This window comes from Pleurodeles waltl, chromosome 4_2, assembly GCF_031143425.1.
Source record: "Pleurodeles waltl isolate 20211129_DDA chromosome 4_2, aPleWal1.hap1.20221129, whole genome shotgun sequence".
NCBI classification, from domain to species: domain Eukaryota; kingdom Metazoa; phylum Chordata; class Amphibia; order Caudata; family Salamandridae; genus Pleurodeles; species Pleurodeles waltl.
Genome location: NC_090443.1, coordinates 7695309 through 7716951, shown reverse-complemented (window position 1 = coordinate 7716951; position 21643 = coordinate 7695309). Strand labels below are relative to the sequence as shown.

At 51.1% G+C, this 21643-nt stretch overlaps 1 protein-coding gene across 1 annotated transcript in view; it reads left to right on the top strand.

Annotated features, from left to right (window-relative positions):
• The window catches only part of LOC138292040 (von Willebrand factor A domain-containing protein 7-like), a 344708-nt gene extending 325831 nt beyond the window's left edge, over nucleotides 1-18877 (top strand). Inside the window, exons 15-17 of the mRNA XM_069230371.1 lie at nucleotides 15121-15254; nucleotides 15630-15799; nucleotides 17244-18877. Coding sequence (XP_069086472.1) covers nucleotides 15121-15254; nucleotides 15630-15798 — 303 coding nt within the window. The 3' untranslated portion in view covers nucleotide 15799; nucleotides 17244-18877. The remainder of the gene's footprint in view (nucleotides 1-15120; nucleotides 15255-15629; nucleotides 15800-17243) is intronic.
• Nucleotides 18878-21643: the final 2766 nt, after the last annotated feature.

Below are 21643 nucleotides of genomic sequence, written 5' to 3'. Positions count from 1 at the left end.
CCCCAAAAGGCTCAAAAGATTGAAAATCCAACCATGCAAGTCTGTAATTTCGTCTCGTAGATACCACTAATAACATCTCCACCAGCCCCGTGATCATCATGCCCCCCATTCCCAAATGTCTGCCGGGACCACAGTCTTGTTCCGTTCCGCTCCAGGTGCCAATTCATGAAAACGCCGCCACTGTGAACGAGATAGGGAATCTGCAATCTCGTTGTGAACCCCCGGTATATGCGCAGCTTTGAAAATAACATTCAAGGATAAACATAAAAGCATGAACTGCCGCAACAAGCGCAAAACTCTAAGGTCCCTTGCTCTCTGCCTGTTGACCAGATCTACCACCGCCATGTTGTCTACCTGAAAGATCACTGTCCTGTTGGCTAACTCCTGTCCCCATACTGCCAGTGCCACTAATAAGGGAAAAAACTCCAGAAACGCAATGCTTCTCCCCTGTTGCAACCAAGGAGCCGGCCATGTTTCCGCACACCACCTCCCATCCCAGTACAAACCAAAACCCGACGCTCCCGCCGCATCAGAAAAAATTTGGACCTGCCAAACAGTGTCCGCCTCACCAAAAGACATTGGTACCCCATTGAAATTTTTCTAAAAGATCTCCCATATTCTAATGTCCTCTCGTAATGTCAAGGAAACTCGTATCCTATGGTGTGGAAGTACTGCACCTGACATGGACAAACCCAGCCGCCTACAGAAAGTCCGGCCTCCTCTTACTACCCTACACGCGACATTAAGATAACCTAAAAGCTTCTGAGCCGTCAGCAAATCTATTTTACGCAAAGTGCGTACCTCTGCTAAAAAATACAGTATCTCCCCCACTTTTGCCGTGGCAATCTGGCAACCAATTCTCTTGCATCTAGCTCGATACCCAAAAAGGTCAAGATCGTCATTGGCCCTTCTGTTTTTTCCAGGGCCAGGGGTACTCCTGCGCTAACCTCTGAAACGTGTTCAGCGCCCTCCCACACGCCCCGGATGCAGCTGTTCCTACAAATAGGAAGACGTCCAGGTAATGAGTCACCCACCTATGTCCACTAGTTCTCACGAAAACCCACTGTAGAAAAGTGCTTAACGTCTCAAAAAGCGCGCATGAGATCGCGCAGCCCATGGGCAGAACCCTGAGTACGTAAATTTTGCCGTCCAGCTGCATGCCCATGAGGTCAAAATCTGTTGGATGAATAGGAAGCAATCTAAAAATCAATTGAATATCGCATTTTGCCATTTCCGCCATCCTCCCGCACCTTAAAACTAACTTTATTGCATCATCGACTGATGCGTAAATTACCTTGGAGTCTTCTTGAGCAATGAAGTCATTAACTGACGCTCCTTCAGGCCATGACAAATGGTGAATCAAGCGAAACTCTCCCTGCGCCTTTTTGGGTACTACCCCCAAAGGGGATATCATCAGAGAATTACTAGGCCACTCAGAGAAAGGGCCTGCTATTCTGCCTAAACCCACCTCCTTTGCTAATTTGTCGCGCACTATCTGGGGCCGTTCTTTGGCTGACCGCAAATTGTCAGCCCATCTCCTTTCCCTGGGACCTTGGTAACCTATTTTGAAACCTTCTCGAAAACCCCATTCCAATAAACGCGCTTTGTCCGTATTTGGGTAAATGTGCAACCAGGGCAACAGAAATTCCAGTCTAACTGGTGTAGGACCCTTTTGGTGCAGGAGCGCCATGCGCTCCTCTTCCTCTTGAAGCTCTCCACTGTTCCGCTGGGCTGTACAGTGAGAAACATTGAATGACTGGATGACGGCCCCCGCACTTGGAGCAATCATGTTTAAACCTGCATTGTGCTCTGGAACAAAAACCTTTGGTAAAGTTCCAGCAAGCCCCCGAAGTTGCCCCCATAGTTTTTGTGGCGGCTTCCGCCCCTACCAGGGCGGAGCGGGCCTGAAAGGGCTTATATATCACTGGCAGTCCACTTGCTGTATGGGTGGACGCCGCTGCCTGCACCGATGCCATCCATTGCATCCATAGCTCTGTATCTACATCCCCCCCAAGGTTTCTCCGGATTAACACTCACCTGAGCCCTGAATTCCTCGTCATAACTGAGCCATGCGAAACCCCCGGAATGCATTTGTGCCTTTCTAATGATGTCCATGTATTTAAACAATGCAATGGCCCTCCTTTGTTGTCTCTCCCCCTTCGCCCCACACTGACCACCATCTCTTACCTCCGACATTATCTCCCAAACTCCTTGGCACTCTCTTCAGGCTTCTGCCACGCGGCATGGCTTTCCGCCCCCCTGTGGGGCCTTCCGTTGGAATCATATCCTGTGACACAGAAAACGAAGAAGAGGTTGCGCCGCACTTGCGCCCTCACCCCCCCCTTATTTGACAGCACTCATTTCCAACTCCCGAATTTCACCATCTTCCCATTCATCCCCTTCTTCTTCATAGTCCAGTTCTAACTCATCTTCTCCTCCCCATTGGCCCCTATGTTGGGCCACAGCTCTTGCCTTAGTTGATGTCGTCTCAATCGCCTCCGTACCCGCATGACGCACACCATCGGGACGGTACCCGTGCTCCCCCGGGGAGGAGAAGGCTGCCGCAGACCCATCCAATGCTTTGTACCAACGCGTTTGGGCCGTGTAGCGCCCAGTTGGCGTAGCCCGTCTCTTGCCAACCCCCGCCGTTGGCATTGGTTTACTTCTACCCCTGTGACCGTATGCGTCACCGGGTTTCCCCACGCCAACTTGCCCTTCGGCCGCACCAGCCTCCTGTCTCTGGTCTCCTAACTGTGGGACCCATACCCAGGTTCCACTTCCCGGCCCCGGCTGCTGCGCTCCTATGTTTTCCCTGGCCTCTCTAGCCCTTTTGGCCGCTTCGCTGCGAGCGTTCGCCTCCTCCCTGTCTTTGCACAACTGTGCCCACCTGGCTTCCGTCTCAAGGACTGCCCTGTGCTGTTCCCGTATTCTGGCCTCCAGGTCCCCAGGTCTCTGCCTGGTCCCAATTACCTGGCGTTTGTGGGGCTGAATCCTCCATGTGCCCTGCTTCTTGTGCTAACTTTGTTTCCCCCCCCCTGGCCTGGCGGGGCGCTGTCCTGGCTCTCCCCGGCCCCCCTCTGGATCTCCCCGAGTACTTGCCCCTCTTCTTTACTGGGTCCCCAATACCCCCTGGGCTGTGTCCTTCTCCTTTGTGGTATGACAAGTCTAGTGGGGCACAATCCCCGCTGGGCCCCGGTGGGGGCTGCTCGTTCGCCTCGTCTTGCAATACGTGTCCTCCCTCCACCGCCGGTTGCCCCACTTTGACTGCGGGGTCGGCCCCTGTTGGCGCGCCGCCTGCCTCTGCTGTTCCCTGTCCCGCATCCTGTGCCCCTGTTGCTCCTCCGCTGAACATCAGCGGGCTGTGCGGACTAGGAAATTCCTGCTGTGTTTCTGAGCCCTGTCCAGGGGCTACCGGCCCCTCCTCCCTGTCCCCGTCTGAAACCTGGGGCTCGCATGCCGCAGCAGCCGCCGCGGCCCGGCCCGATGCCGCCCTTGTCGGGCGCGACATCCTCACCCAGGCCTGCTATAAAACTCCCGGTCTAAGTAAATCCGGGCGGCCTGGCTCGCCTAGCACGCGGAGCGCGGCCCTCACTGCGTCTGCATCATGGCTAGCAGCCATGGCCTACCTGGTTTTATATAGTATTATGTATCTATATGTACTGTATTAATTTTATTTTATCTCACTTTTTTTTTTTTTTTTTTATCCCCCACCACCAGCAGCCCTCTAATAATCTGGAAAAACAGTGGGCCTTCTCAGAATTCCGAGGTGTGGCCCGCTGGTGCACCCCCTAGTGGGTGAAATTCCTGTGCCTCAAACTTTGGGCCCTACCTTCTTGCCTGGTATATTTATTTATTTATTTATTTATTTTTGGGGCCTCGGGCCTAATTTCTCTTTCTCCCCCGGTATATATATATGTTTTTTTTTTATACCTAAAAAAGTGCCTGCGGGCCCCCCCCCCGGATTTGCTACTATAACGTGGTCCCCGGGACGCCTGCTGTGCTGTAAATTAATGGGCCCGTGAGCACACGCCCAAAAACGGCCCGGCGCGGACCCTCGCGGCGTAACGAGGCCCGAGCGCGGCTCCAAACGCGGCCTAAATGTGTCCCACAACGCGGACCGAAAACGCTGCCAAAAGCGGCCCCCCACGCGCTCCTGCGCGTCTGCCCGAGATCGTTTTTATTATTGGCAAAATTGCAGCCCCCCCGCCCCCGCCGTTCTGGTCGCGCAGCTCCCCGGCTCCAAAAGATGCCGGTTGGACAAGGGCAATGTTCCCCACCTGCCCCCAGCGACCACTGACCCTCGGGTAGGTCGCTCCCCTGCTCACGCAGCGCCTCCAGTCCCTGACTGCCTTCCTCTCCTGTGAGTGTGCTCCCCCCTTCTTGCCCGTGTACCCCGAGTGCTTGAGCTTGTGCTGGTGCTGACTGAAATCCCTTTTCTCTCCTTGTATCCCATGCGTGTGCCCCCGAGTGACTGAAATTCCCCTTTCTCTCCTTGTATCCCGTGCGTGTGCCCCCGAGTGCTGTGCGCCGTCCTCCCCTCTCAGCCCCTCCTTTTTAGTAGATTTTAGTAGGCTCTTGTTCCCTTTTCGCCGTCTTGCCGCTTTTCCCGCCGCTCCTACCGCGCTTTTCCCGCCGTTTTTTGCCGCTCTTTTTTGCCGCTCTTTTTTGCCGCTTCCAGCTCCCCTGCCCGCCCACCTCCCGCCTCCCAGCTGACCCCGCCTCCCCACCTAGCCCTTAAATGGCGGCCGCTGCGAGGCAGAGGTAGCGACCACTGACCCTCGGGTAGGTCGCTCCCCTGCTCACGCAGCGCCTCCAGTCCCTGACTGCCTTCCTCTCCTGTGAGTGTGCTCCCCCCTTCTTGCCCGTGTACCCCGAGTGCTTGAGCTTGTGCTGGTGCTGACTGAAATCCCTTTTCTCTCCTTGTATCCCATGCGTGTGCCCCCGAGTGACTGAAATTCCCCTTTCTCTCCTTGTATCCCGTGCGTGTGCCCCCGAGTGCTGTGCGCCGTCCTCCCCTCTCAGCCCTTCCTTTTTAGTAGATTTTAGTAGGCTCTTGTTCCCTTTTCGCCGTCTTGCCGCTTTTCCCGCCGCTCCTACCGCGCTTTTCCCGCCGTTTTTTGCCGCTCTTTTTTGCCGCTCTTTTTTGCCGCTCTTTTTTGCCGCTTCCAGCTCCCCTGCCCGCCCACCTCCTGCCTCCCAGCTGACCCCGCCTCCCCACCTACCCCTTAAATGGCGGCCGCTGCGAGGCAGAGGTAGCGACCACTGACCCTCGGGTAGGTCGCTCCCCTGCTCACGCAGCGCCTCCAGTCCCTGACTGCCTTCCTCTCCTGTGAGTGTGCTCCCCCCTTCTTGCCCGTGTACCCCGAGTGCTTGAGCTTGTGCTGGTGCTGACTGAAATCTAGCATCTAGCTCGATACCCAAAAAGGTCAAGATCGTCATTGGCCCTTCTGTTTTTTCCAGGGCCAGGGGTACTCCTGCGCTAACCTCTGAAACGTGTTCAGCGCCCTCCCACACGCCCCGGATGCAGCTGTTCCTACAAATAGGAAGACGTCCAGGTAATGAGTCACCCACCTATGTCCACTAGTTCTCACGAAAACCCACTGTAGAAAAGTGCTTAACGTCTCAAAAAGCGCGCATGAGATCGCGCAGCCCATGGGCAGAACCCTGAGTACGTAAATTTTGCCGTCCAGCTGCATGCCCATGAGGTCAAAATCTGTTGGATGAATAGGAAGCAATCTAAAAATCAATTGAATATCGCATTTTGCCATTTCCGCCATCCTCCCGCACCTTAAAACTAACTTTATTGCATCATCGACTGATGCGTAAATTACCTTGGAGTCTTCTTGAGCAATGAAGTCATTAACTGACGCTCCTTCAGGCCATGACAAATGGTGAATCAAGCGAAACTCTCCCTGCGCCTTTTTGGGTACTACCCCCAAAGGGGATATCATCAGAGAATTACTAGGCCACTCAGAGAAAGGGCCTGCTATTCTGCCTAAACCCACCTCCTTTGCTAATTTGTCGCGCACTATCTGGGGCCGTTCTTTGGCTGACCGCAAATTGTCAGCCCATCTCCTTTCCCTGGGACCTTGGTAACCTATTTTGAAACCTTCTCGAAAACCCCATTCCAATAAACGCGCTTTGTCCGTATTTGGGTAAATGTGCAACCAGGGCAACAGAAATTCCAGTCTAACTGGTGTAGGACCCTTTTGGTGCAGGAGCGCCATGCGCTCCTCTTCCTCTTGAAGCTCTCCACTGTTCCGCTGGGCTGTACAGTGAGAAACATTGAATGACTGGATGACGGCCCCCGCACTTGGAGCAATCATGTTTAAACCTGCATTGTGCTCTGGAACAAAAACCTTTGGTAAAGTTCCAGCAAGCCCCCGAAGTTGCCCCCATAGTTTTTGTGGCGGCTTCCGCCCCTACCAGGGCGGAGCGGGCCTGAAAGGGCTTATATATCACCTGCAGTCCACTTGCTGTATGGGTGGACGCCGCTGCCTGCACCGATGCCATCCATAGCATCCATAGCTCTGTATCTACATCCCCCCCAAGGTTTCTCCGGATTAACACTCACCTGAGCCCTGAATTCCTCGTCATAACTGAGCCATGCGAAACCCCCGGAATGCATTTGTGCCTTTCTAATGATGTCCATGTATTTAAACAATGCAATGGCCCTCCTTTGTTGTCTCTCCCCCTTCGCCCCACACTGACCACCATCTCTTACCTCCGACATTATCTCCCAAACTCCTTGGCACTCTCTTCAGGCTTCTGCCACGCGGCATGGCTTTCCGCCCCCCTGTGGGGCCTTCCGTTGGAATCATATCCTGTGACACAGAAAACGAAGAAGAGGTTGCGCCGCACTTGCGCCCTCACCCCCCCCCTTATTTGACAGCACTCATTTCCAACTCCCGAATTTCACCATCTTCCCATTCATCCCCTTCTTCTTCATAGTCCAGTTCTAACTCATCTTCTCCTCCCCATTGGCCCCTATGTTGGGCCACAGCTCTTGCCTTAGTTGATGTCGTCTCAATCGCCTCCGTACCCGCATGACGCACACCATCGGGACGGTACCCGTGCTCCCCCGGGGAGGAGAAGGCTGCCGCAGACCCCTCCAATGCTTTGTACCAACGCGTTTGGGCCGTGTAGCGCCCAGTTGGCGTAGCCCGTCTCTTGCCAACCCCCGCCGTTGGCATTGGTTTACTTCTACCCCTGTGACCGTATGCGTCACCGGGTTTCCCCACGCCAACTTGCCCTTCGGCCGCACCAGCCTCCTGTCTCTGGTCTCCTAACTGTGGGACCCATACCCAGGTTCCACTTCCCGGCCCCGGCTGCTGCGCTCCTATGTTTTCCCTGGCCTCTCTAGCCCTTTTGGCCGCTTCGCTGCGAGCGTTCGCCTCCTCCCTGTCTTTGCACAACTGTGCCCACCTGGCTTCCGTCTCAAGGACTGCCCTGTGCTGTTCCCGTATTCTGGCCTCCAGGTCCCCAGGTCTCTGCCTGGTCCCAATTACCTGGCGTTTGTGGGGCTGAATCCTCCATGTGCCCTGCTTCTTGTGCTAACTTTGTTTCCCCCCCCCTGGCCTGGCGGGGCGCTGTCCTGGCTCTCCCCGGCCCCCCTCTGGATCTCCCCGAGTACTTGCCCCTCTTCTTTACTGGGTCCCCAATACCCCCTGGGCTGTGTCCTTCTCCTTTGTGGTATGACAAGTCTAGTGGGGCACAATCCCCGCTGGGCCCCGGTGGGGGCTGCTCGTTCGCCTCGTCTTGCAATACGTGTCCTCCCTCCACCGCCGGTTGCCCCACTTTGACTGCGGGGTTGGCCCCTGTTGGCGCGCCGCCTGCCTCTGCTGTTCCCTGTCCCGCATCCTGTGCCCCTGTTGCTCCTCCGCTGAACATCAGCGGGCTGTGCGGACTAGGAAATTCCTGCTGTGTTTCTGAGCCCTGTCCAGGGGCTACCGGCCCCTCCTCCCTGTCCCCGTCTGAAACCTGGGGCTCGCATGCCGCAACAGCCGCCGCGGCCCGGCCCGATGCCGCCCTTGTCGGGCGCGACATCCTCACCCAGGCCTGCTATAAAACTCCCGGTCTAAGTAAATCCGGGCGGCCTGGCTCGCCTAGCACGCGGAGCGCGGCCCTCACTGCGTCTGCATCATGGCTAGCAGCCATGGCCTACCTGGTTTTATATAGTATTATGTATCTATATGTACTGTATTAATTTTATTTTATCTCACTTTTTTTTTTTTTTTTTTATCCCCCACCACCAGCAGCCCTCTAATAATCTGGAAAAACAGTGGGCCTTCTCAGAATTCCGAGGTGTGGCCCGCTGGTGCACCCCCTAGTGGGTGAAATTCCTGTGCCTCAAACTTTGGGCCCTACCTTCTTGCCTGGTATATTTATTTATTTATTTATTTATTTTTGGGGCCTCTGGCCTAATTTCTCTTTCTCCCCCGGTATATATATATATTTTTTTTTTATACCTAAAAAAGTGCCTGCGGGCCCCCCCCCCCGGATTTGCTACTATAACGTGGTCCCCGGGACGCCTGCTGTGCTGTAAATTAATGGGCCCGTGAGCACACGCCCAAAAACGGCCCGGCGCGGACCCTCGCGGCGTAACGAGGCCCGAGCGCGGCTCCAAACGCGGCCTAAATGTGTCCCACAACGCGGACCGAAAACGCTGCCAAAAGCGGCGCCCCACGCGCTCCTGCGCGTCTGCCCGAGATCGTTTTTATTATTGGCAAAATTGCAGCCCCCCCACCCCCGCCGTTCTGGTCGCGCAGCTCCCCGGCTCCAAAAGATGCCGGTTGGACAAGGGCAATGTTCCCCACCTGCCCCCAGCGACCACTGACCCTCGGGTAGGTCGCTCCCCTGCTCACGCAGCGCCTCCAGTCCCTGACTGCCTTCCTCTCCTGTGAGTGTGCTCCCCCCTTCTTGCCCGTGTACCCCGAGTGCTTGAGCTTGTGCTGGTGCTGACTGAAATCCCTTTTCTCTCCTTGTATCCCATGCGTGTGCCCCCGAGTGACTGAAATTCCCCTTTCTCTCCTTGTATCCCGTGCGTGTGCCCCCGAGTGCCGTGCGCCGTCCTCCCCTCTCAGCCCCTCCTTTTTAGTAGATTTTAGTAGGCTCTTGTTCCCTTTTCGCCGTCTTGCCGCTTTTCCTGCCGCTCCTACCGCGCTTTTCCCGCCGTTTTTTGCCGCTCTTTTTTGCCGCTCTTTTTTGCCGCTCTTTTTTGCCGCTTCCAGCTCCCCTGCCCGCCCACCTCCCGCCTCCCAGCTGACCCCGCCTTCCCAACATAACCCTTAAATGGCGGCCGCTGCGAGGCAGAGTTGGCGACCACTGACCCTCGGGTAGGTCGCTCCCCTGCTCACGCAGCGCCTCCAGTCCCTGACTGCCTTCCTCTCCTGTGAGTGTGCTCCCCCCTTCTTGCCCGTGTACCCCGAGTGCTTGAGCTTGTGCTGGTGCTGACTGAAATCCCTTTTCTCTCCTTGTATCCCATGCGTGTGCCCCCGAGTGACTGAAATTCCCCTTTCTCTCCTTGTATCCCGTGCGTGTGCCCCCGAGTGCTGTGCGCCGTCCTCCCCTCTCAGCCCTTCCTTTTTAGTAGATTTTAGTAGGCTCTTGTTCCCTTTTCGCCGTCTTGCCGCTTTTCCCGCCGCTCCTACCGCGCTTTTCCCGCCGTTTTTTGCCGCTCTTTTTTGCCGCTCTTTTTTGCCGCTCTTTTTTGCCGCTTCCAGCTCCCCTGCCCGCCCACCTCCCGCCTCCCAGCTGACCCCGCCTCCCCACCTACCCCTTAAATGGCGGCCGTTGCGAGGCAGAGGTAGCGACCACTGACCCTCGGGTAGGTCGCTCCCCTGCTCACGCAGCGCCTCCAGTCCCTGACTGCCTTCCTCTCCTGTGAGTGTGCTCCCCCCTTCTTGCCCGTGTACCCCGAGTGCTTGAGCTTGTGCTGGTGCTGACTGAAATCCCTTTTCTCTCCTTGTATCCCATGCGTGTGCCCCCGAGTGACTGAAATTCCCCTTTCTCTCCTTGTATCCCGTGCGTGTGCCCCCGAGTGCCGTGCGCCGTCCTCCCCTCTCAGCCCCTCCTTTTTAGTAGATTTTAGTAGGCTCTTGTTCCCTTTTCGCCGTCTTGCCGCTTTTCCCGCCGCTCCTACCGCGCTTTTCCCGCCGTTTTTTGCCGCTCTTTTTTGCCGCTCTTTTTTGCCGCTTCCAGCTCCCCTGCCCGCCCACCTCCCGCCTCCCAGCTGACCCCGCCTCCCCACCTACCCCTTAAATGGCGGCCGCTGCGAGGCAGAGGTAGCGACCACTGACCCTCGGGTAGGTCGCTCCCCTGCTCACGCAGCGCCTCCAGTCCCTGACTGCCTTCCTCTCCTGTGAGTGTGCTCCCCCCTTCTTGCCCGTGTACCCCGAGTGCTTGAGCTTGTTATGGTGCTGACTGAAATCCCTTTTCTCTCCTTGTATGCCATGCGTGTGCCCCCGAGTGACTGAAATTCCCCTTTCTCTCCTTGTATCCCGTGCGTGTGCCCCCGAGTGCCGTGCGCCGTCCTCCCCTCTCAGCCCCTCCTTTTTAGTAGATTTTAGTAGGCTCTTGTTCCCTTTTCGCCGTCTTGCCGCTTTTCCCGCCGCTCCTACCGCGCTTTTCCCGCCGTTTTTTGCCGCTCTTTTTTGCCGCTCTTTTTTGCCGCTTCCAGCTCCCCTGCCCGCCCACCTCCCGCCTCCCAGCTGACCCCGCCTCCCCACCTACCCCTTAAATGGCGGCCGCTGCGAGGCAGAGGTAGCGACCACTGACCCTCGGGTAGGTCGCTCCCCTGCTCACGCAGCGCCTCCAGTCCCTGACTGCCTTCCTCTCCTGTGAGTGTGCTCCCCCCTTCTTGCCCGTGTACCCCGAGTGCTTGAGCTTGTGCTGGTGCTGACTGAAATCCCTTTTCTCTCCTTGTATCCCATGCGTGTGCCCCCGAGTGACTGAAATTCCCCTTTCTCTCCTTGTATCCTGTGCGTGTGCCCCCGAGTGCCGTGCGCCGTCCTCCCCTCTCAGCCCCTCCTTTTTAGTAGATTTTAGTAGGCTCTTGTTCCCTTTTCGCCGTCTTGCCGCTTTTCCCGCCGCTCCTACCGCGCTTTTCCCGCCGTTTTTTGCCGCTCTTTTTTGCCGCTCTTTTTTGCCGCTTCCAGCTCCCCTGCCCGCCCACCTCCCGCCTCCCAGCTGACCCCACCTCCCCACCTACCCCTTAAATGGCGGCCGCTGCGAGGCCACGCAGCGGACGCGCACAGTGGGCGCGCCGCTGGCACGCCGAAGGCGCGCCTAAGGCAAGCCCGTCTGCGCCCGTCCGCGCCTGGACCGCGCCTAGCGCCCGAACCCCTGGCCCCCACGCCCCCCGCTTGACCTATGACTCCGCCACCCTCGCCAACCTCAACCCCGGCCGCGCGCCGGGCTGCTACCGCGCCACCCCGAAACGAACCCACGGACCCTTCACCTGCAGCAACTGCCGCTTCACCTGCCTACGGACCCACACCGCCACCACCAAGAACGACGCCCCCGGAAGCAACCTCGAATGCATCCTGGTCAACACCCGCTCCGTCCACAGGCACGCCATCGAACTGTGGAACCTCATCAACTCAACGAACCCAGACATCGCCTTCCTCGCCGAGACCTGGATGAACCCCTCCTCGGCACCCGACATCGCCATAGCCATCCCCGACGGCTACAAAATCATCCGGAGAGACCGCTTCAACCGCACCGGAGGAGGCATCGCCATCGCACACAAAAGCTCCATCAGCATCTCGACCCACACCGACAACTCACTTCCCGACGCCGAACACCTCCACTTCGCGATCCACATCGACCCCAAGACAACCCTAAGAGGCACCCTCATGTACAGACCACCAGGACCCCGCACCAAGTTCAGCGAAGACATCGCAGACTTCGTCAACCCCCACGCACTCTCATCCACCGACTACATCCTCCTAGGAGACCTCAACTTTCACCTGGAGAACCACACCGACAACAACACCACCGCCGTTCTAGACAACCTCGCCAACCTGGGACTGAAACAACTGGTCAACACCCCCACCCACTACGCCGGATACACGCTCGACCCCATCTTCTCCTCAAGCAAACACATCACCTTCAGCCACACCACCGAACTCACATGGTCGGACCACAGCTGCGTCCACTTCAGCTTCAAGAAAACCACCGTGCATCACCACACCCGGCAACCACCAAAAAGATACTGGAACCGAATCACCACAGAACAACTCGCAGCAACGCTCTCCCTGAACCAACCCACCAGCACCAGCAACCCCAACGAGGCCGCCAACAACCTCACCAACTGGATCTCCGACTGCGCCAACCTCCTGGCCCCTCTGAAGACCCAAACCAACACCAACAACCACAAGAAAAACTCCTGGTTCACCACCGAACTCAAAAACTCCAAGAAAGAATGCCGCCTCCGCGAGAAGACATGGCGCCTCAACCCGACAGAGGAAAACCTGACAGCTCTCAAGGACACCACCCACCAACACCACCAACGCCTCCGCACCGCACGAAAAACAGCCTACCAGAACAGACTTGACAACAACGCCCACAACAGCAAGGAATTATTTGGCATCGTCAAAGAGCTCTCCAACCCGGACGCAGAAACCAACCCCATCCCTCCCTCACAGGACCTCTGCGACTCCCTCGCGACCTTCTTCCACCGTAAGATTGCCGACATCTACAACAGCTTCACGACCACCAACATGAACCCGCCCCCGGAAGTCGCAAACGACATCTCCTCCATCCTCGCCTGGAACCCTACCACCACCGAGGAAACCACCCGCGTCATGAACTCGATCCACTCGGGATCACCCTCCGACCCCTGTCCTCACCACATTTACAACAAGGCCGACAACATCATCGCACCCCACCTCCGAGACGTCATCAACGCCTCCCTCACCACTGCTACCTTCCCTGAAAGCTGGAAACACGCAGAACTCAACGCCCTCTTAAAGAAACCTACAGCAGACCCCACCGAACTCAAAAACTTCCGGCCTATCTCCCTCCTACCGTTCCCCGCCAAAGTGATTGAGAAAATCGTCAACGCTCAACTCACCGCCGCCCTGGAAACCTCCGACTCCCTCGACTCCACTCAGTTCGGATTCAGGGCCAACCACAGCACCGAAACCGCCCTCATCGCAGCCACGGACGACATCCGAGCCCTGACCGACAAGGGTGAAACCGTGGCCCTCATTCTCCTGGATCTCTCTGCAGCCTTCGACACGGTCTGCCACCGCACCCTGATAGACCGCCTCTGCAGTGCCGGCATCAGAGGCAAGGCCCTGGAATGGGTCATCTCCTTCCTCTCCGGAAGGACCCAGAGAGTCCGCCTCCCCCCCTTCAGATCCGCAGCCACGGAGATCATCTGCGGCGTACCCCAAGGATCCTCCCTCAGCCCCACCCTATTCAACGTCTACATGACCCCCCTGGCAAACATCGCACGCAAACACGGACTCGACATCATATCCTACGCCGACGACACCCAGCTCATCTTATCCCTCACCAACAACCCCACATCAGCAAGGACCAGACTGCACGACGGCATGAAGGAAGTAGCGACCTGGATGACAGACAGCCGACTGAAACTGAACACAGATAAAACGGAGGTCCTCATCCTCGGCCCTACCCCCTCCGCATGGGACGACTCCTGGTGGCCCCCCGCCCTAGGCAGCACTCCCCAACCAACCAACCACGCACGCAACCTCGGCTTCATCCTGGACTCCTCCCTCTCGATGACCAGACAGGTCAACTCGGTGACCTCAGCGTGCTTCAACACCCTCCGCATGCTCCGCAAGATCTTCCGCTGGATCCCCATCGACACCAGGAAGACCGTCACCCACGCCCTCGTCACCAGCCGCCTGGACTACGGGAACACTCTGTACGCCGGCATCACCACCAAGCTGCAGAGGAAACTTCAACGGATCCAGAACGCCGCAGCACGACTCATCCTGGACATACCTCGCCACCACCACATCTCCGGACACCTGAGAAAACTCCACTGGCTCCCGGTCAACAAGAGGATCACCTTCAGACTCCTCACCCACGCACACAAAGCCCTCTACAACCTCGGACCCAAACTCATCAACTCCCGCGTCTCCTTCTACACCCCTCCGCGCACTCTGCGCTCCACTGGTCAGGCCTTGGCAGCCGTTCCCCGCATCCGCAAAACCACCGCCGGAGGAAAATCCTTCTCTTTTCTGGCAGCGAAGACCTGGAACTCCCTGCCCAGTCACCTTCGCGCCATACCCGAACACCTCCCCTTCAGAAGGCAGCTCAAGACCTGGCTCTTCGAGCACTGACCCCCTCCCCCCCAGCGCCTTGAGACCCTTTGGGTGAGTAGCGCGCTTTATAAATGTGATTGATTGATTGATTGATTGATTGCCTAAACTCTCCTTACCTCTGGCCCTGGCAACTCAACAACAGCTCCCCTCAAAACTTTCCCCTAGCTAACTAGTCGGCGCAGAGAAAGAGGCCGATACACCACCCTCCACCCCCCTTTTATACCCTAACTAACTCCCTCCCCTACTTACCTGTCCACCAATAGGGCGCCTCCGCACCACTTCCTCCCGTCCCGAACGTACCCGCGGAGAGACTAGACCGGGTCTCTCTCTCCGCGGGCCCCTCCAATGCACACATTTCCATGAGGCGCACAAAGAAAAGTATGTATCTATTTTTTATGTTGCTTGTAGATTGGACGCAAAACCCTGAATGCCTCAATATGCATGTTACATGTTGGTACTACAAGAGAGACACGAGGCAGTAATTGTATGAGGGGGAAAGCTCAAAATGGCCTGGTGGGTACAGCTATGGTTGCTGTGTTGAGAAGGAGTGCATGTTTAGTGGGGTAGACATACAATTTTGTGTTTCTAGGAGCTCGTGCATGGAGAATGCGTTCGGATAGAATTAAAGCCAGTGGCAGGGAGTCTGAGGCAGCAGGAGCTGTGGACTTTGGATAACCTTTCATGGCTTGTTTGAAGAGTGTTAGTTCAGATTGTAGATAGCAAGTGTTCCACCTTCATTTGTCTGAATGGAAGAGTCCGCTTAGCGACCTAGAATTACGCCTCTATAAATACCAATCATTCACTTATTTTTTCATTTCAGGCAGTCAGAGCTATGGTATTACCTCCAGGAGGCACTGCTGACCTTTCGTTTACAGTTCTGAACAGTGGGGAAACGTCCACGTACACCATTGGTGTGGCAAGGAACAGCATTGTGAAAAGCTACAAACCGTCATGGTAATCTCTATTCTTGGGCAAAGGATGCCTCATATGCTTTCAAGGTGTCTCTAATGTAACAATAGAATGGTACTTCATTAAGCAGATGTACCCAGTGCCACTCACTCAGAATGAGGCACTCCCACATAAGGCAGTCATGTATCTTCATTTCATAAGTCACTGCAAAAGCTGTTATCTCAGATTTCTCATCTAATAAGTATTTACTCCTCTCCCACGCCCTCTTTATCGTGAAATTACTGACATGTCCACTGAAACATTTTGTAATCTATCAATTTCTTGTGTACAGAGAAAATTCTGAAAATCTAATGTTTTCTAATAAACATCATGATAAGATCATATATACCCAATATATTTTGCCTTCCTTTCCTTCCTTAGGGTTAAGCTTGAAAGGGGAGAACGTGCTGAAGGTCAAGTGACTGTGGCTATTCCTGAAACAGCAGAAATTGGCTCATCCCTTAACATTGAAGTTGACGTGGTGGCGGAAGGGTTTCTGGATTATAACTTTTGGTTGACGACTGTTACAGTACAGACTACCCCATTTTAAGGTACGTATTAATCCCATAGCCCTGTGTTCCAGTAGTATACTGGCATGTAAAAATCACCTGAGCCCTATAATATAATACTCTCTAATAAACAAGAAATAAGTGGTGTGTTGGAAATCAGGGAAAATCCCAAATGGAGGTAAGAGCTAAGTAGATGGCAAGGTAGCAGAAGGTAACCCAAGGCTATGGGGGTGCTTCCAAGGATATGTGGGATAAAAGTAAAAGTGAGAGACCATTATGGGAACAGGTGCTATTATGAGACAATGCATCTTTGTCAGTCTCTGCTCTAATCATGCATGATCACCACACCATCCACAAGTATCTTAAAGTCTTACAGGGAAGCACACTTTGCAAAGTCTGTAACCTCAGCTTCAACTCTTGTGTGGACTGGATATTCAAGAACTGGTTGCGTATGACTAGCAACATACTGGCGATCTGCTCACCTATCTTATAAAATAGATTTAAGCACAGACATGTAGCTTTCAGTGGAAATACCACCACATGAAGTTTAATAGTAAAATTCATAAAATAGAGCCATAGGGAAAAAATGAAAAATAAACAAACAACCTGTGTGGTTTGCCATCCTGCAAATGGTGTTCTAAACATCCATTGAGGGAAAATGTTATTAAAATGTGATTAAATATATTATGTGAGGATCTGGGTAGTGGGATAATTATCTATTTCGCTTTGATTACTCATGTTTTGTCTATTTGTTTACAATGTCAACTCGTGCACTCATAACATAAATTTTGAACTTTTATCTTGAAAGAGTTTTTATAAAACACTTGACATTAGATTCTCATAATCTGGTGTGATGTAATCCTTTTTACTTTCCTTACTTCTACAGTTGCTGTGTAAATTACAGCCTGATGTACATGAAGTAATTACTTGGATAATTAGTAATTATGTTGTACAAACACACAGTCTCTTTTCTCAAAGTGCATTATGCTGAATGCATCTTTTATAATTGTAATATAAGGCGAGAAACAAATTACAACAAATCTCTTTATGATTACTTTGCATAGTATGTTTGCTGTTTGTGATGCCACTTCAGAGGTCATATTTAGTCAATTAAATGACTGCAAAGTACCACACAATCTAACTAGCGGGATTAAATATAAGGCAATCTACATACGAGAACATTGCTTTTATAATGAGAACAAATTAAATGAAACATTGTCAATATAGATTTCCACCAAAGAGAGACAAATGTGTGTTATATAACACAAACATGATATAGGAAAAATAGTGGACATTTCCAACCACATACTTGGAGTGAATATGAAATGATCAAGTACTCTGACATATACTCTCTAAATGACCATTGTGTTGAACTCAATGATACTTTGTTCTGGTCACCTGCTGTGTAATGGAATTGGTAAACATTTGGTTCACTGTTTTCTATTTAGTGTCTGACTATACTTATTGATGTTTCACCTCGTTGCAGGCTTTCCTGGGGCTATCAATCGTTCAAACAGAAGGCGATTTTAAGCATCAACTAAGCAAATGAATTCAAATTGCTACGTGTTCTCTAATCAAAGATTAACACTTCAATTCCACGTTGAAAAGAACATCTTCTTTTGCAAACTACAAATTACTTGAAAACGGCACGCCTACTGTGCAAACTACAAGTTCTTGTGCAGACTAAAAATTACCTGAAAAGGGCAATCTCACTGTGCAAATCCGCTGATGTGATTTAATTCTGATGACAAAAAGTTTGATCCATTTAGGTATGTTAGTTTTATTGACTGTGTGCATTCAAACAACTACGCTACGATCTAATTCAGTCACTTTAAAAAACGATTCTTAACTACTTTTCGCATTGAGGCACACTCAATATTTACACACAGTAGTTGTCAAAATAAAGGAAGTAACATCGTGCCCTGTTTGGAAAACAGTCACTTCCAGCCAAAGGAGTAGAGAAATAATTATATTCTCGGTTGAAGACATTTTCAGCATCCTAAATGTCAAAAACACAATTGTCAGAATCTAAAATAAAGTCAGTAATTCGCTCTGTTAGTACTACTCCTACATTTGGAAAAAATCAACCTGTCTTGGATATTATTACAGAATGCCACAAGTACTTCTGGGAACCACTAAGGGCCATATGTACGAAAGCTTTTTCCCATAGACACAGAATGGGTAAAATCCTTTGTTACATCTGGCCCTAAGAACCTTAAATATTCACTTATACTGCACATTCCCACCAATTATTGTTGGGCTCCTTCCGCTTTCCATCCTGATGGTGGAGTTAATCTTGCACTTGAAGGGAATAAATCTCTCACTGTTTTCAAAGGGGAGCATCAGCTGAAAAAGGTTTGAGGACCGCTAGTGATTAGCGAGATTGTGGATGTTCACAATCTTTTGTAACTTTTCCACTCTGAATTCCGACAAGCCAGGTGTGAGGAGATTTACTCATGTGTACAGTCACATCATAAGTGTAGAATTATCAATGAGTAAATCTGCTTATAAAACCCAGTTCACATTTCTGAATCATAAAGTTGGATTTGCATTCTTAAATGACCAGCTTAAGAACCTCTATTTTGCCCCAGTGTTCGTTTTGCATTGTGGATCAGGACCTTTTTATCAGTATCAATATTTACCTAAAACACAGCCAAGTTTTAATAGCTAAAAAGAAAAGTTTTAAATTACTGCCTTTGAGTTTTGTGTCCTAATACCTGCTTGCCTTACTTTGCTCTTTTCTAATTTAATGTATTTGTCACTTTAATGAGTTATTTAAACTGGTGTTTAGATACCATTATATATTCTCTGCATGATTAAGACAATTGACTGTGGCTTCATTTTGGGTTGGTACTGCAAATAAACAGTTATCTGTTTGCTCTCACTGTGTTATTTTGCAGGCTGAAATTGATGCAAACATTCTGTTTCTATTGCTTGATGTGATTTGCAAGCCTTTCCCTTGTGGAGACACTGCACGCATTGCTTTGTGCGTTTTTCTGGCATTAATGACAACAACGTGTAGAGTGTACTAATAATTAGGGACGTGTGTTACATTGTTACCCTGCAAGTATTTTTACTGGCTGTTTATTGGATTTTTGGAAGTAAAACTGTTGATGTTGAGTTGTTCTGTCTGTCATTTGTAGAGGTAGACGCTGTTTACCTGGGAAGCGTTTTACTTCACCACTGTACATTTATCATTCACTAATAATTAATATTTTTCTGCCCTGTAAGCAGGTCCCGGGGAATTGAAAATAACTTTTCATAATGTTGTTAAATGGGATGCAGGTGTATAGGTTGTATAATTGGGTTCACATTTCCCCATATCGACGATCTCCTTTGCAACATACCTTCAATGGGACAATCTCAAATCAAATTCTGAAGGATAATAGATGTGTTCACAGTCTCCGTCCTCATTTTCAGCTTTTTATCATATGTCTTTGACAGCTGCGTTTGTTTTTCGTTTAGATTATATTTTTCCTACCACAAGCTATAGTCCCCCGCCACTTCTTTGCCCATCATTCAGTTGGAAATCTCACACATTAGCAAAGTTTGAACTGTGTTAAGCCACCTTTCTTTTGTCTACTTTGTTTAGCATAGCTATTTTTATTCTATTTTGTGTGCCACTTTTGCTTAAACAGACCTTGGTGAATGTTTTCTAACAAAAAAAAAAAGAAAACCACAATCCAGGTTGCGGCCTCATCATTAATTGTTTCATCCATTGTCAATTTTTGGTAATAAGTAATTTGGGGCCAGATGTAGCAATATCAGAATTTGCGATCATGAAATTAATTTCAGAATCGCAAATTCTGATGCAGAACGGTGTCTCAGACACCGTCTGCGACTCGCTACGGGGTCGCATTTTGCGACCCCATGGCGAGTCCCTGCACTCACAGGGATGGTGGCCTGCTGAAGTCAGCAGACCTCCATGTCTGTGACTGCTTTCAAAATAAAGCAGGTTTTGTATTTTTTATTTTGCAGCCCGTTTTCCTTAAAGGAAAACGAGTTGCAAAATAAAAAAAATAACGAAACCGTTTGGTTTCGGTTTTTCAGAGTAGGTAGTGGTCCATTGGACCACTGCCTGCTCTGAAAAACCCTTTTTGGCAACATTCACAAAGGGGAAGGGGTCCCATGTGGACCCCTTCCCTTTTGCGAATGGGTTACCACCAGTGTGACACTGGTGGTAACTGCGAATTGCTTTGCGACCGCATTCACGGTCACAAAGCAATTCTGCATTGCGATGCGAGTCGCAAATAGGAAGGGAACACCCCTTCCTATTTGCGAGTCGCATTCACAATTTGCTAGTCAGTACCGACTCGCAAATTGTGAATGTGCATCACAAAAGGCTTTTTGCATGGTGCAAACTGCGATTTTCGCAGTTTGCACCATGGAAACAGCTTTCTACATCAGGCCCTAGGTCTCGTCCCTGTCAAAGACCTGTTGTGAAAACATAGAGTAACTGTTGGGCTGGCCTTTTGGGCAGTCAGGGACTGCCAGATCGGCCTGTTTGAAAGGTCAAATGAGTGGACCATTTTTTTGTCCTGTGGGCCTTGATAGGACAAAAAAACAGTCCACAGACTTGACCTTTTAAGTTGGCTATCCGACAGTGCCAGACAGCACAAAAGGCCAGTCCAGCAATGTGTAGAGTGGGCTTTGGGTCAGACTATTACTTATGATTGGATGACACTTTTGTTAATCTCGCTTGCCTGTTCCTGGTGTGATGGTTTTTCTCCATAGTCTTGTGTTTGTCCCACCGAGGAACATTTCACTCTCAAAGTGTTTAGAGTGAAAGGTATCCATACTTCAGCTGCTGATGTCAAACCTGGCATTACAGTGCAACTGATGGACCATTTTCTCTCTATAAATATATACCTCTCTCCTTCCTTCCCTTAACCCCTCTCTTTATTCACCCTGACCTTCTCCCTCACCCCAATGGCTGCTTGCTATCCATCTACTTTGAACCCCTCACACTTTGAGGGCCATATATATACTTTTTTAGCGCTGCATTTGTGTTGCTTTTTGACGCAAAAACGGCGCAAACTTACAAAATACAAATGTATTTTATAAGTTAGCGCCGCTTTTGCGTAAAAAAATGACACAAATGCGGAGCTAAAAAAGTAAAATTATGGCCCTGAGTGTCCTCACCACTCTATTGACAGGTGGCCATCTTAAAATATTTTAATCATTCCAAAATGGCTGCCCTGTAGTACATACATGGACATCTTTGAATACATTTTATCATTTATTTAGAAATCACATGCAACGATGACAGCATCAGATGCACAAGCACACAGGGCAGTCACCTTTGAGATGGAATTCTTAAAATATAAGAACATACATTAAACAATGGCCGTTGTGGAAACATGCATATCCATTATAACTATATTTGCATGAGGATTGTTTTGAGTAGGAGTAACATCTGAATTCTATGAGTCGGATTCACAAAGCTTTTTTCATGAGAAAATGTGTCTTACTGCTGGGACTTTAGGAGTATTTCCAATCTAAGTCAAGAATGAGACACTACTCCTCAGAGTAAAACGATTTGACACTCAGGAGCAATATATTCCTGATTATACAAGCAGGTGGATTATTTCAATAATTTTTGTCTTCTTTGAATCTTATTTCTTTACTATAATTTTCATTTCCTGAAATACAACCAAGATTCTAGATAAAGGATACATTGTGTTCTGCTTTTAAATTTACATTTTTGTACGGAATTGTGGATACATTCACATATACATTTAAGTAAGGAATTTTACCACTATCAGTCCAAAGCGTATCCCTATACTATGTGTAAGAGTCTCTACACGTTTTTTCAGCTCATGTGAGTGAAAGTCTTATAGATGTTTCTTTGTGACTCTCTTGACCCTACATTTGCCAAAACGTGTA